We start from the raw sequence: 16,717 nt of genomic DNA, 5'->3' as shown, positions 1-16,717 counted from the left end.
TGTAGAAAGTTGCTAGAATGAACCTTTTAAATGGATTTGAATTACAAGCCTTAAATTTGAATTTCATCAAATCTCTTAAGTTCTCACATTTTCATCCTCAAATGATCTAATACAATTTCTTTCCAAGTGCTTACCCATCAATAAATATGTGCATATGAGTAAGTGTGTGTGTGTGTGTGTGTGTGTGTATTTGACACTTTTTCTCTAGTCTGCTATAGCAGGTAAAAATTTAAGACAATAAAAATTAAATCTAGAAGGTTATTTCTTTTAAAAATTTAATTTATTTTGATGTTTTTCATTTTACGTTACTTTAATTTCCAAATATCTCTCCCTCTACTTTGCAGAAAGCAGTTCTGCAAAGCTAACACATCAATTAAATTTGACAAAATATGTAATATTTCACATCCATATATATCTCTAGGTCTCTAATGAAGGGAAGCAGGTGAATTTTCTCATCACTTCAAGTCCAGTCTTGGTCATTATAATTACACAGTGTTAAGTTTCAAGTGTTTTCGAGTTATGATTTTGATTTGCATTATTATATTCATCGTGTGTATAGTCTTCCTGGTGCTGTCTTTTTCACTGCATCAATTCACACAAGTCTTTCCACATTTCTCTGAATTCTTTGTATTTATCTTTTTCAAGAGCAAGAATATTCCATCATATTCGTGCTCCACAATGTGTTTAATCATTCTTCAAACACAATGGGCATTTGCTTTGTTTCTAGTTCTTTGTAATAACAAAAAGTGCTATCATAATTATTTTTAGTAGAGAGATGACCCCAACATTATAGAGATGAGAAAACTATGTCCCAGACCTAGTGAAAGGATTTGTTCAAGACCATGCAAGAGTTGAACCCAGGCCTCCAAAAGCCAATGCTCTTTCCACTCCAATTCTGCACAGTCTTCCTCCCCTCATGCCTCCTCTCTCCCTGTGGGAGACCCTGGAGGTGTATGGGGCTTCATGCAGCCTGAGGCAGCCAGCTCCTGCAGAGCTTTTCCATCAGAGAGCAGTTAAGTGCTTTTATTTTTTCCACTCTGGTGGCTAAATTATTCTTGATGTGTTAAACAATGTAATTAAACACACACACATGAGAGTGTGCATTTCCCCCCACCCCCACCTCGTCCTTCCTTGTTCCCTGTCAGCCCTGAGCTGAGTGTGTGTCAGCCCCAGCCTTCAAGCTCTGTTAGTTTTAATTTGAGTTGTGGAATTAGTAATCGGTTTTGCTGGAACACTGTTGTGGGAAACAGATCGCTCCTTGAACAGAGCTCGGGCACCATTTCAAATGAGTATTTGTTAAGGGGAAAACCATCCCCTTGTTGTGTTCCACTACATTACATTAGATTTATTTCCATTGTACTGAAAAACACCAGTCAAGAGAGAACGATGAATATTTCTCTGGAGCTGGGAATGGTCTAGCTTTTTGTCTTGTTTTTTTGTTAACTTTAAAGAAGAGGATAAAGAGGAAAGGAGAGGAGGAAAAAGGAGAGAAGAGGAAAGAAGAAGAAAGGAGAGGAGGAAAGGAGAATGAGAAGAGAGGAGAGGACAGGACAGGAGAGGAGAGAAGAGGAGAGAAGAGGACAGGAGAGGAGAGGAGAGGAGAGGAGAGGACAGGAGAGGAGAGGACAGGAGAGGAGAAGACAGGAGAGGAGAGGACAGGAGAGGAGAGGAGGGGAGAGAAAACTCTCTTATTACTATTATAATGTGATAGATACAGTCCATTTGACAGGCAGGGAGGTTTGGGGTTGAAAACTATGTGCTGGCAATCCCATCTTACTTGTCTTTTTAAGGAGGTGCCAAACCATAGCTGCAGATTTAAATTTTGGCTTAAAGACATCCCTACGCATTCTGGTTCTGAAAATAAAGTGCTAGAACCATTAAACATTTAGAATCCTATGGAGAAACATAGTCATAGAAAGTCAAATTTAGAAGAGACCTCTGCACCTATCCAGAGCTCTAACTAGGAAATTTTTCACCTGGGGCAAAAGCAGTAGTAGAAACATGTGTGGGGCTGCTGTGGGGTGTGTGTGTAATATTTTGGGTGCAGCCATGACATGAAAGGGGTCAGCTTGGTAATGGAACCCAGGGTGGCATAAAGTGGTAGAGGACCTTAAGGTAAGATGCAGAAACAACTGCCATTGGCAGGAAACGTACCCTTTTTGGGTGGAAATATGGTCTATTGAAGGATGACACCATGGACCAAAGCCCCATCAGCTTCATGATAATTGTCCTTTTACAATAATCCTTGTCGGATCTAACCTACTTTTGAATATTTCAATTAGCAGGAGCTCACTGACCACTTTAAAAGGCAACATGTTTCATGTTTGAGCAGCTCTAATTGTTAGAAAGGGGTTTTTTTCCCTATTTTTATTGAGCCAAAATCTGACTCTCAGACATCTCCACAGAGTAGCCCTAGTTCTTCCCTTTGGGATAAAGTAAAACATTCCTACTCTTTTAATTCAAATGAGTTAGCATATGTAAAGTGCTTAGTGAATCTTTAAGTGCTATACAATTGCAAGCTAATTAAATGAGTAGATGCCACCCAGATCATTGGTACTGCTTTCAGCCCAGCTCTCACAGCCATCATCTGTGGAGAAAATGCCAGCTACTCCCATCAACTGCCAACCAACTGCCACAGATAAGACAGGCAAGCCAGCCTAGTTGAGGAAACAAAGCACCCTGACAGAGAGTTAGGAGGCAGCATGTGGACATAGAAAGTCAAGCCAACACCTTGACCACCATTTCTCCTCAGACCTTGATGGAAACAGCTAAAGACCTTGAGTCGAAGTACCTTGGGAAAAACGGTGCCCATTCAAACCACCAAACCTGCTTCCAGCCCAACCATCATTGGTTGGGAGCAGCCATCATTGAAGGGAGGAATCATTGTGAAGAAGAGGTTCCACCTTCCTCATCACAACCAGCAACAAGAGCTAACCAGATACCACCAAAGGGCACATGGGTATGGGAGCCCTGGGAGGGGCAGCACCTCCCAGTCCATCAGAACTGCTTCCAGCCCAGCCTCACAGTGATCGTCCAGGGAAGTAAATTCTATAAAAAAGGGAGTCAGCCATTTCCACCACATAGAGGGCAGCAAGGGAATACCTTAACTTGCACCAGGCAAGTCAAACCACTGATACCACCTTGACCACAATCTCCTCTGTGACATCAATGGATAAAACCCAGGATTCTGAGTCCAAAAGTCTTAGAAAAAAAATCAGTGCTTCCAGACCAGTGCCTTCAGTTACCATTACGAAAAATAGCCCCTATGGAGATGGAGCCTGATAACTGCTCCTACAGGTATTTCAGCCACTGCAACAAGAACTTGTAACCAAAAATATTTCAATATCAGGAACTGATATCATTTTATATAATGCAAATGACATTACAGAAGGGGTGTTACCACCTGCTTTTTCAGTCATACCCTCAGGATGGTGGAATCTTTCTATCTAACTTCCAGCTAAAAGTTTCTAATTGCTATTTCCCTCATTAGAATGTGAACTCCTTGGGAGCAGGGACTGTGTCACTTTCCAGATGGTTTATTTTTGTGTTTGAGTCCCCATTGCTTAGTGTGGTGCTTTGTACCCAGTAAGAACTTAATAAATACTTAATTCATTCATTGATTTATATAAGTCCACTTGGAGTGCCAACATGAGATTATGCTGGGGAAAGGGGAGGAGGGTGAGGGAAAATTAATCATTCAAGCATTTATTTAATAAATTATTTAAGGCTACCATCTGGCAGGTACTGCATTAGGCACTGGAGACACAGAGACAAAAAATAAACAATCTGTGCACTCAGAGAGCTTACGTTTTATAAAGGGAAATAGAGTGTATGTGAATATGAATGTTTAAAACGACTACAAGGTGATTTGGAGGGAGGCAGCTGTCAGCAGCTACAGATGTGGGGGATCAGGAAGAACTCATATGGGAGTTGGCACTTGACCTGAGTTGAGCTTGGAAGGAACCTGGGTATTTGAAGACATAAATTCAGTTCATGAAGGATAGCCTATGCCAAGTCTTAGAGATAGAAGGCCAATGAGGCTGGACCATATTCTGTGTGAATGAGATGCATAATAAATAAAATATAATAATAATGATGAGATAGGTAATAAACAATGAGATATATAAATACATATATTATATGTATCATCTGTATTATATATAAATAAAAATAACGACATATTATAGATAATATAGAGTAAAGTTGGAAAGGTATCAGATGGCAGCCGGGTTAGGGTTAGTTTTAAAAGACAAACAGAGAAATCTGTATTTGATCCTTGAAGTAATAGGAAGACAGCAGAGTTAAATGAGGCAAGTACGTAGCCCATTGGATAGAGAATTAGGCTTAGAGTTGAGAAGACTTTAGTTCAAATCCCGCCTCAGACACTTACTACCTATGTGACCCTGGACAAGTAACAATCTCTTCTGCCTCAGTTTTCTCAAATGTAAAATGAGCCAGTAATAGCACCTCACTTCAAAGCTGTTGTGAAGGTCAAATGAAATGAAATATACAAAACCCTTAGCACAGTGTCTGGCACATGATAGGTGCTAAAAAAATGATTGTTCCCTTCTCATGGAACAGGGGAGTGACATAGTTGTGTGTTTTAGAAACATTAATTCAGCAGTTGTACAGAGGATAGATTAGGGGGGAAAGAGACTGAAGGCAGGGAGACAAGCTAGTAGGCTTTTGCAAAAGTCCTAGTGAAAGGTGCTAACAGCCTGGGCTGTTAGACCTAGGGTAGCTAGATAGGGCAGGGTATGTTGTGTTGGAGTTGGAGTTAGGAAGACCTGAGTTCAAATCCAGTCTCAGACACTTATTAGCAGTGTAACTCTAGTCAAGTTAGTTTTCCCCTCTTCGTCTCAGTCTTTTTCATCTGTAAAATGGGGATATTAATAATGTCTGCCTCTCAGAGTGACTGTGAGAATGAGAGGGGATAATATTTGTACAACTTTTTGAAAACCTGAAAGCACCACATAAAGGCTCACTATTGTTACAATAGTAACCATGAGAATGGAGAGAAGAGAACAGATACAGGAAATGTGAAGACTGAATGCACAAGATTTGTTTATTTGACTGGATATCTGAAGTGAGGGAAAATGAGAAGGTGAGAATGACTCAAAAGTTGAAACTCTAGATGACTACAAGTTTGGAAATTCGCTTGACAGAAAATGAGAAGTTAGGCATTGTGGAGAGTCTTTGGGAAAAGATAATAAATTGTGTTTTGTACATTTTGCTTTTGAGATGCCTATGAGTCAACCAATTCAAAATATCCAGAGGTTGGTGATTCGGGACTGGAGCACAAATGAAGATGATGGGAGATGATACAAATCTGGAAGTCACTTTCATGAAAATAATAACTGGGCTCATAGAAATTAATGATGTCACTAAGAGACACGTATCACACAGACACTCACACACACACACACACATATATATGGAGGGGGGGAGGGAGAGAGAAGAGGATGTTATAGATTGGGCACCAACTTTGGATGAATTGGGGATACATATATGAAAGATGATACAGCAGAGAAGACTGAGAAGGAGGAGTCAGGCAGTTAGGAGGAGGACCATGAGACAACACTGCCACAAAGACCAGGAAGGAGTGAATAACCAAGAGAAGAGGTTGGGCAACATTGTCAAATGCTGCAAAGAGGTTAAGAAGAATGAGGATTAAGAGAAAGACTGTCATTTGACCATTGCAATATCATTGAGAAGAATAAAAAAGGAGATTACTGGAAGCACTGTAGAAAAATAGGCAGGCACCCTAGCTGCACTGATGGAGCTATGAATTTGTCTAAATATTCTCAACAGCAATATGCAATCATGCAAAGAAATGAAGCAAAGTATTCATACCCTTTGACCCAGAGTCCCACCGCTAAGTTATCTCAAAGAGATCACAAACAGAAATGGCCCTCCATACAGCAAAATATTCCTAGTCATGCTTTTTTTCTAATAGCAAAGAAATAGAAACAAAGTACGTCTATCAACTAAAAAAAGGGCTAAAAATTGGGGTGCCAGATTTAATGAAATATTACACATGAAAATTGAATGCACTATTATTATACATAATATAATGGAATATTACTATAAAAATAATGAAATACTACAGCAAAGGAACAATGAATTTGAAGAATTCAGAAAAGGATGAAAAGACGTGAATTGGTGCAAAATGAAGGAGCTAAAACCTGGAAAACAATATACACAATACTGCAATCGTACAAATGGAAACAATGATAAAAAATCAGAATATTATACGATTACAACAACCAAGTTTGGCCTAAATAAGATAAGTCAAAATATACCTCTTTCTCTCCTTTGCTGAAGTGGAGAACTATAGGTTGGAGCATTGTATACACTGTCAGACTCTCTGGTTGAATTGATTAGTTTTTCTGAACTGTTTCTTTTTCCTTTTTTAATTCTTTGTTAAAACGTATAGCTCTGACTAGAAGAAAGGGCTACCTTTGGAAAGGAAAGTGATATAAACATAAAACTATGTTTTGAAAAATATATTTAAAAAAATTTTAAGACTATTGATAAATTTGTAGAGATCATTTCAGTTGAGAGATGAAATTGGAAGTCAGACTGAAAGAGATTGAGAGGGCAGTGATGAAGCGGAGACAGTGAAAGAAGGCAGCTTTTCCTAGGAGCCTGTCTGAGAAAAGGAAATGAGATATATAGAATGAGACCTTGAGGTAATTATAGGGTCAAAAGAAAGGGTTTTCCTGTTGTTATTGTGGTTTGTTTTTGTTTGGGGTATAGGAGAAGCCTGAGCATGTTTGTAGATAGGAGAGAAGGAATCAATAAAAAGGAATAAGTGAAATATTGGTGGGACTTCAGGGGAGAGGGAGATTATTGTGGAAGCAATTTTCTGGAGGAAAGAGGAAGATATGGTATATTGTATACATATAGAGGGGTTGGATTTGGTGAGGAGAAGTATCACCTCTTCATCAGAGACTGGAGTAAAGAAAGTATGAGAGATGAGCTCAGGGTTAAGATACAGAGGACATAAGAGGGAGCTCACAGAAAATGATCGCTTTTATTATTTCGTTTTGCTTTTTTCAGTAAAGTATAAGGTTAGGTCCTCTGCTAAGAAAGAAGGAGCGAATAGCATGGGAGAGTTGACAAAGAAGAGGAGATTTGGAACAACTCCTGTAGGAAACAGGTTAGAGAATCAATAAGGAAAGGATAGAAGAATGATTGATTACCTTGCTGCAGTGAGGGCTCAGTTGAAATTAGATCAAATTAATTTTATCATGACTGAAGGAAAAAGAATTACTTCTCACCTTGTGTCTAGGAAAAACTTTTATGCTCCTGAATTGGGTGAGAAAATATCATTCATTCATTTATTTAATCAGTGTTTCATTTATTAATCATTTTCATTTATTTCATTTAATATTCATTACTCCTTCATTCATTCAATCTACTTGACTGATGCCACCATTTTTGTCTTGCATTCTTCTTTTGGACGATATGTGAACAGTGCCGCCCCCTTTTCCCTTTCCCCCTTCTTCCGGCCAAAACAGTTCATAACATGGGATTCTCTTGATCCCCAGATGTCCTAGAATATAGCTGCTGCAACCAGAACAGCCTTCAAAGGGACTAAGGTATTCAGAGTAGCCAGGGGTTCATTTTGTGGTTTAAAAGCAAGAATCAAGCTCAGTTTGCAGATGTGGAAACAAAGGTAAAGAGGTAATTAGATTTTCAAATAGCAAAGTTTGAAGGAAACTCCCAATTATACACCATAAATTCCAAGTTCCATCCTGGAACTTGAGTCTTACTCTGAGTAGCTCTTCAATGACAAGTACTTGCTACTGATTAATTTTTCCCCCCTGTTCTCTCATTGTTCCTGTGAGTTCTATGTGTCTTCTACTAATCCTTTTTGTCTATAGTGTCTTTTTGCTCTGGGTATATTTCTCTGTGTATGGCACCACATAAGAACAGGCAATAAAGTCTGGACTAGACTAGACCTGTGATTTCATTGATACAGGGAGCTAACTCCAGGGTAAAGAAACTTTGTCAACGCAGGCTGGCATTTTTCTTCAACTAAGAGTTGCCTAAGGCAAGGCATCCTGGGCACTGAGTGTTGGAAAGGCTAATACGTCCCCCTTCTCTCCTCCCCAGGGCTTCAGCTGTTCTGTTAACCCTTAGAGTGCTGGGATTGTTAAGGAGAGCTAGATAGGAGTCTCAGAAACTGGATACTGTAGGTGAACACAGAATTTGCTGGTGCCAATATAGTCTCAGAAATCACTTCTGTAAGTTTTCAAAATATGGAGTAGAGACCTTGTGAAGTTTTGCTACAAGATACCAGTATTTCTGAGCCCATGGAGCTGGTAGTTGATTGGCAAGCTGAATTGGAGGAAGCCAGGACTGGAGCAGACAGGAAAAGCCCTCTACACTAAGCTGGAGGGCACATAGTTAAGCAGGCCTGCCTAACGTCACAGGCAATGAGAGATCCAAGTTAAATGGCAGTGGACAGGTGATCATTGAGGCCTAGGATTTTGGCCAGGGTAAGAAAGAATATGTCCCAGACTCTAATGACCAAATAGGACTGCTAGGATGTGTAGGGATGCTGCAGAAGAGAATAAAATAGTCAATGTAGCTGATTCTGGAGGGTTGGATTGGCATCAGCACCTCCTGAGCTGGGCTGCCTTGCTCTGTTGATACAGGGGGGTGGGGAAAGAGCCAGGAGTCCAGATGCTGAATTTGCCTTATGAATGACTTGATGCCTTAACTCTGTGGTGGCTGTGTGCCCATTGCCTAGAATACGATAGGGAATCCATTGGCCCGGAGTCATTTTCAGTGCTTATCTATGGCCAGTTAGACCTAGGCTCTACCTGGGTAGCTGGATCACCTAGAAGCTAAAGTTACTGGAAGCTGACTGGTTCCAGACATCTGTGATTCCAAGAAGTCCAGTGGAAACCTATGTCCTCAGGTTTCCACAAATTGGTATTTGTCCCACATATGGCTAGGACTAAATAAGAGGTCCCAGGATCTGGTCCCAAATAAAAACCAAGCTGATTTTGGGGGATATGGTACTAGCAGTCACTTTTCTAAGATCTCATATAGAGACAGAATCTACCTTAAAGCAGTTTGGCTCTGTGATCCCAGCTATAGGCAGCAAGGGTTGATGAAGGAAATTCTCTGTCCTGTGCCTTTAATTCTTAGAGAGCAAATCACTCAATCAGTGATTAATTGATACCTACTTACTTGTCCTATGGGAGGGATTTTTGACCACTTCAAAAGACCAGTTAGAAATTGAATTAGGATTTAATTGTTCCTAGGTCAGTTTAAGAATGTTTCCATTTTGTTAATCAATCCTTGCCTGACATACAAAAGCATTTCAAAATTGTTTCTATTGTGGAAGGAAAAGTCACATAACTATAAGTTGAATAACTAATCTTTCTATTGATAAATTATCCAGTAGAAATTTAACAAGTGCTAACTAACTGAAGACTGAGTGTGGAAACGAATTTTATAGAACTCTGAGAAACACCAACTAGTGGCCAAGTTTACTTCCTGCTTCCACTCTTATCCTATAATCCACCTGTGAACTATTAGAAACAGGCACATTTTAGATTTCCCTGCTCTCTGATGACATTGTGTTCCCTAAAATTTGCCCACACTAAAGAGTGCAATGAGTTTAAAACTATAAATCCTTGATTAAGGGTTTGACCTTAAATAAAAGTTAAAAACCAATTCAAATTGGTCAAAACTGGTTCAAACCAGTCAAAACCTGTTGAAAGCAGTCAAACCAGTCTAAAGCAGTTCAAACCAGTCAAAATAGGGTAAACCTGTTAAAAACAGTCATGACCAGTTTAAGCCAGTTCAAATCCATCTACACTAGTTCAGACCCATCTAAATTAATAAAAAAAAATTTGTTTAAACCAGTCCAAACTGGTTCAGAACAGCTGAAACTGGTCTAAACCAAGTTTAAACCTGTCTCTAAACTGGTGCACAGAAGTGTAAATCAGTTCAAACTGGTCTAAACAGGTTCAGACCATCTGAACCAGTTTGGACTGCTCTAAACAGGTTTTGAACAGTGAACTGGTTTTGACAGTTTCAACCAGTTTGAATTGGTCTGATTCTAAGGACAGCTCTGTAGCCACTATCTAGACCATGGTCCCTTGAGTACTAGGAAGTTTGCAAATTGCTTTCTATACATTATTAAACCTTTTAATAATGCTGTAAAGTCGGTAATGCCTATATAATTATCCCCATTTTATAGAGAGGAAACTGGGCTCAGTAATGTTAAGTGAATTATCTAGAAATGGGATTTAAACTAAGATGCTTTTGACTCTAGTTCTCACCCTCTTTCTATGACACCATGCCATGCCCTGGACATAAACAAAGCTACTGCAAATTCCGAGTGGCTTTTAAGAATTCAGCATGGCATAGCATGCATGCCTTCTTTTTGAGGTCTTTCCTTGAGGCAATGATCTCAGATATTTGTCTTCCACAGGCCTTAGTCACCTATGCTTTACTCTTTTTTTTTTTTTGTCTTACAAAAACAAGGAAGGCAAAAATAAAAAGACAAAGGGGAAAATATACACTGTCTTTTCTTGACGCATGATTAAAGAGTGGTGCTGTAATGTTTCAGAAGCCATCCTGAGAAAATGAGGAGCTAGGATATTGTCTGACAGCTCTCTGTGTGGTACGGAAAGATAGCAAAGTAGAAATGGGATAGGTACAAATGGAATGCATTTCTGGACAACAGAGTGAAGTTCTCCTCTGTTCTGCCCTTCCTACTCGTATTCCTGACAAGAGAGTTTGTCTCTGTCTTTTTCACCCTCTCTAGCACCAGAGAGTAACAGTTACTGGAGAACACTGCCTCCTTTTTTCTTATACACTACTTCCTACAAGAAAATCCTACAGAGTCAAGCTCTACAATATCTAGGCCACCTTTCCCCTCTTTTCCACTCCCAGGACCATCATCCTAGTTCAGTCTGTCATTTATCTAATGAAATCATCTCCTAACCAGCCTTCCTGAATTTAATCTCTCCTTCCTCCAATTCTGCTCAACACTATTAGATTAGTTTTCCTACATCACAGTTCTGACCATGTTTAGAATTCTTAAATGCCTTTCCATTTTTTATCAAATAAAATCCAAACTCCTTAGCCTGCCCTTCAAAGTCCTCCACAAAATCAGGACAACCTACCTTTGCAGAATAATGTAGTCTAAGCTTTACAAAACTGAACTGCTTTCCTCCATATCTTTGCTCAAATCATTCTCTATACCTGTATTCCTTTCCTTTCTTACCCCCATACTTAATATATCTATTGAAATCTTACCTATCCTTTAAGACATAAAGAGCACAAATCCAGTCTCTTCTAGAAATTCTTTCTTGATTATTCTCAAAACAAAGTGGTTTTCCCACCCTCTGAACTCTTCAGGAACTTTATTCATAACCTTTTTATATACTTACTATATTTTGTATTACAGTGATTGATATACATATCTTAAAGTATAAATCCTGTGAAGGTAGGAATCATATCTTAATCAACTTGGTACATACAGTGTCCAGCATCATGCTTTGAACAAAGCCAATGCTTAATAAATATTTCTAGTATAACTGATTGAATAGATGTTTCTCTATTGAAACTGGTTATTTCAGCTGATGAGAGCCCCTTACCATTAGGGTCAGAGTTCTGCTCCTCTGTGGGAAACTCTGAATCCAGCCATTTTCATCCAAAGCCAGTATTCCCTTGGTTGAGTGAATAGGGGAAGAGAAAAGAACAAATTCTAATTGAGAGAATGTGGCATCTCTGGGCAAAAGAATATGGTGATTTGGGTTATCCTTGTAAAAGTATCTCAATGTCCCAATATTTGGGTTCACAATGTCTTCTTTGCATGTTGAAGACAGTGCTATATGAACATTTCCATATGCATGGAATAATTAAGAAGAGACTATGAAAGAATAGGTGACTCACTCTCACCAAAATTCTTTCTTTCTTACCAGAGAAACGGGGTTACTCTTTGGAGAAGCCATGTACTATAACCAGATGAGGTCAAGATATTCCAGAACCAAGGACAGCATTGTACAATTCAAAAACCAGGATTTCACCTCCTTGAGGAATCACTGTTTAAGGAGTGGAAGGCTATTCGAAGATGACTTGTTCCCGGCCAATGACATTGCCATAGGACAGAGACTCATGAGTGAAAAAACTATTGAAAGCCCTCAGTGGAGGAGACCAAAGGTAAGTTTGAGTCATTTTGATAAGAAGATTAATCAGGAAAGTACAAAGAAGGATGAAGAGGATGGTGATGAGTCTGAATTTATGTTACATGAGGATAAGTTGAAGGAACTAGGGGTGTTCAGTATACAGAGGAAAAGATTTGGGGGAACATAATAATTGACTACAAGGATCTTAAGGGTCCTCACATGAAAGGATTACACCTGTTCTGTTAAGCTCCAGTGTGCAGAACTAGTAGTGTGAGTAGAAGTTGCAACAAGACAGATTCAGGCTGGATATATGGAAAAGCTTCCCAATCACTGCAGCAGTCCAAAAGGAGCATGTGATACCTTTGGAGGTACCAGGTTTCCTAGCCCTAGTGTAGGTCTTTAAGTGAAGGCTACAAGTTGTCAGGTATATATGATGGTTGTGATTCCTCTTATACCATGGAATCATAGATTTAGAACTGAAAGAAGACTAATCTAATTTTGTCAAAAAGCCCTACTTTTTGACATATGGGGAAACAGAGACAAAGAGAGGTTAAGTGACTTGACCAAAGACATACAGGTAGTCCCAAAGCTAAGTTTCACACCTGGGTTTTCTGACTCCAAATCCAAGGTTCTTTCCATTATACCGCAATGTTCAGAAGGTCTCTTCTAATTCTGAAATTATGTAACTTGAAACATGGTTTTCCTAGGCCCAAGATGGTCCCATGCAAAATTTAGTACATAGTAGGCACTTTAAAAATGTTTGTTGACTGGCTGATCCCCTTGAGGGATTTAGGAAAGGCTACAAAATTGGTAGTACTGTTCTCTGGAGACAGACATATGTTGAAGTGCATGGACAACCTGGGTTATACACAGAACCAAACTAGGTATCCTATAATTAAGGTAGTTTTTCCTCTCCTGAATGGGGGAGAGAAGGAATTGAGCTTTCTAGTCAAAGATCTGAAACAATAGCTCCCCTCACTCTTTTATCCAGAGAGCTAAGGTCTTTTCTATTTGAAGGCAAATTGTGAATGATGGGGATTACCTTCAATTTTGCATCGTGGCTGTGTCTTTGGACTTGCTGAGATTAGACACAAGGCTTTGGGGTTTTTTTTTTTTTTGTTTTTTTGGATCCATTTAATAGAATAACAGTAAGTCCACAACAAAGATTCCCATGGATCTGCCTCCTTGGGGAAAAGCTAACACTGAGAACATCTCCATTTGATATTGAGAAAGGTGTGTGTGTATGTGTATATATGTATGTATAGTTTTAATAAATTTTAACTATTAAAACTTCAAATTATATTAACATTTTGGGACTTTCTCATGTATATACACACATGTATATGATACATATACATATATTTCCACATATATGCATACACATATGTGTGCACAGATACGTAGATATAGCTTTATAGCTACATTTTCCCTCGCTATTTTCAGACCTGAAGACTATTTTAGAATTCTTCTTTTTTTTTCTCTTTTCTCACAGAGGTGCTGAGCCAGAGAGGCAAGATTGTATTTATAGCATTGAAGAGTTTATAACATTTCTATTTTGGAAGGGTTATAGAGTCACTCAGTACATAAGCAAGCCTTGGAATAGTGATGGATGGAGAAATTGATGATGCAAGACCAAAATCTTCTATTAAGTCCAATCAAGGACCCAAGCTGGAGGCAGGCTATTCTCTTTCTCCTCTTCAATGGGCTTCTTCTCTTCCTTGCCCAGCAGCTGGAATCCTTTTTGGAGTCTCTGAAGTGCTTGTGTTTGTCCTTTTAAAAAGTGTTAGGTGACATGTTCTGTTTCACAGAAGTACATACATGGAACCATTTTCTGGTAGTTCCTAGGGTCACTGCTGAGAAAATGTGCAGGCTTTATATAAGAGGTGACTCTTGGGTCACAATTCAGGCATCGCTCAGTCTACACATACTTGTCTTTTGTGGCACCCCATACATTGATTTCAAACTTGCTTGCTTGATTGTTTTTGCTACAGTCATAGCCAAAGAAAATTAAAAGGGATCTTGCAGAGTATAAAATCCCTCTTCTCTGCAGATAAGCAAACTAAGGCCAAGAGAGAAGAAAGGACTTGGCCAAGATCACACGGCTAGTTAGTGCCAGATCTGGGATTTGACCTTGAGTCTCCAGTGCTCTTTCTCCTACCCATCATGGGGATCTGAGACATTCCACTCTGGTGTCCTGCCAATATCTCACAGATCTAATATAAACTTATCATCTTACCTTCTCATTTCTCTGAAGCTATGTTTAGCATCACAGTTTTAGGGATGTTTACTCGCTGTGTGACCCTGAGCAATTCACTTAACCCTGATTGCCTACAAAAAAAAAGATTAGAAAGGATAGCTATGTGGTGCAATGGATAGAGCACCAGACCTAGAGTCAGAATGACCTGAGTTCAAATCTGTCCTCAGACCCTTACTAGCTGTCTGAATCTGGGCAAGTCATTTAATCCTGATGGCCTCAAAAAAATTAGGAATGGAATGGATTCTAGATGTTACCTAGTCTAGTCCCATTATTTCATAGATGAGGAAGCAAATACCAAGAAAGAGTAAGATCAGAGGTGTTGTAGGTAAGATTAAATCCAAGGCCTTTGTCTCCAGAGTCAGTCCTTTTTTCAGATTCTGGCTATGATAACTATAACCTCTATTTAATTCCTACTGGAATACCCTAATGGCCTAGAGATAACCCTGAGACTCTCCGGAGAACAGGCCCTGGAAGGTCCTACTTAGCTGGAACTCAATACAGCAGTAACAAAAATAGCAGAGATTCGTATAGTGTTTTGAAATTTGTAAGGTGTATTGTCTTATGCAAGTTCCACAACAATCCCGTTAGGCAAGTATACAGACATTATTGTCCTCATTAAACAGATGTAGAAAAATAAGCTAAGAAAGTTTAAAGACTTGCTCATGGTCATAGTATCCGAGGTACGATTCTAATCCATGTCTCTGCTGCCTCCAGGACCAGTCATCTTTCCACTATACTGTGCAGTTCAGGAATGGATTTTGTGTCTATCATCAAAAGATCAGCATGAAAAGGTTGATTGATCACCAATAAAATCCAATCCAAATATTCATTAACCTCCTACTCAGCAAATCAAATCAATAAGCATTCATTAAGTTGCTATGTGTTAGGCCCCTAAACATTATGGGCAAGCCAATGTGTTAGACCATAGGAATACAAATACAGATTAAAAATAGCTCCCCCCCAAAGTCCTTGCTTTACAGTAAGCATGCCCTGGCCCACCATTTCAGAGCCAGTCATATATATCTGCCCCTTGGGGTTCTAGAGGTGCTCTCAGCGGGTGGTAAGTCTCTTCTCTACTGCAAGTGACTCAAGCCCTCATTGGCTTTGCTCCTCTCACTGTTAGCTGCCAATGAGTGACTAACACCAGTTCCATTTAACCACTTAACATCAATTGGCTTTTTTAAAAGGGATATTTACTTTGAAGATAGAACAATACCAAATGTACAAACATTTTCTCCACAACCTTTTGCGGGCCATTCTCCCCTGCACCACCTTAGTCTCTAGGGAGAATGAGCTCAGATTTAGCAGTTTAGTTTCTTAACAGACTTGGTCCTGCCAAGATCATATACAAATATAGGATTACTATCTGTTGAGTCCTCCACAAGGTCCTCATTCCTCAAAACATCATTGCTGAGCTGCAAAATGCTACATGAACTCAACTTCCAGATTTCTGTATGCTGGGACTCTGGGATGTTGGGAAGCTAGCAAGCCTCAATGCTCAGATTCCTAGGAGTTCACTCTCTTGATATTTTGAACTTCACAGTCAGAACCTCCAGATTAATATCCTTCACCTAAAATTTTAAAAAAAGAACGTAAAGGCAAAAGACAAAGGCCTATTTTCATGGGACCTTATATTGACCTCAGAGGGCAAGGGCCCATGGCCTCTCCACTAACAGCATTGTCTCTCACTGGATGCCATCAGCAAAGGCATAAAATCAAGAGCAGAAATCCACCAAGGGATCCCACTGAGAGAGAAATAGATTGATTATTGTCCTTTTGAATGCCTTCTTGGTCAATCAAAGAACTTGGAACCAGTTACACAATGTGTCCTCATTCTCAAAGTCTCCCCAAGGTACTTCTATTATATATCATCATAACTCTCACACAATCAGGCTATCCAGTCCCCTCCACCTGAGGAATGGCATCTAGGGGTATAAAATTATAAACAGATAAATATCCATATGGTAATTTGAGGAATATTAGGAGTAAGATAAGAGCACATTGGTAAGGATTAAAACTCAGAGTACCAGGATGGTCTAGGATCGTAATAACACTAAAAACTAGGAAGGATGGGAAAGACTTTCTAGAGGAGGCAGTATTATGATCTGAGCCTTCAAGAGAAAGCATGTGCAGGGTAGTAATTTGAAATAATGATAATAATGACAACATTATATAACATTCTACAAATATTGTCTCATATGATCCACATAACAGCTCCAGGAAGAAAGTGCTGTTATTACACCCATTTTGCCAGTGAGGAACCTGAGACTGACAGAAGGTAAGTAGCTTGTCCAGGAAC

The 16,717-nt window shown here is 39.3% G+C and overlaps 1 protein-coding gene across 1 annotated transcript in view; it reads left to right on the top strand.

Moving 5' to 3' along the window:
- The first annotated feature begins 11,960 nt into the window (after window positions 1-11,960).
- CAPN13 (calpain 13) overlaps window positions 11,961-16,717 on the top strand; it is a 104,293-nt gene continuing 99,536 nt past the window's right edge. The window contains exon 1 of the mRNA XM_072631158.1: window positions 11,961-12,199. Within this exon, the coding sequence (XP_072487259.1) occupies window positions 11,986-12,199 (214 nt within the window). The 5' untranslated portion in view covers window positions 11,961-11,985. The remainder of the gene's footprint in view (window positions 12,200-16,717) is intronic.

This window comes from Notamacropus eugenii, chromosome 1, assembly GCF_028372415.1.
Source record: "Notamacropus eugenii isolate mMacEug1 chromosome 1, mMacEug1.pri_v2, whole genome shotgun sequence".
NCBI classification, from domain to species: domain Eukaryota; kingdom Metazoa; phylum Chordata; class Mammalia; order Diprotodontia; family Macropodidae; genus Notamacropus; species Notamacropus eugenii.
Note: the sequence above shows the minus strand (reverse complement) of the source record. Positions and strands in the feature narration are given on the sequence as shown.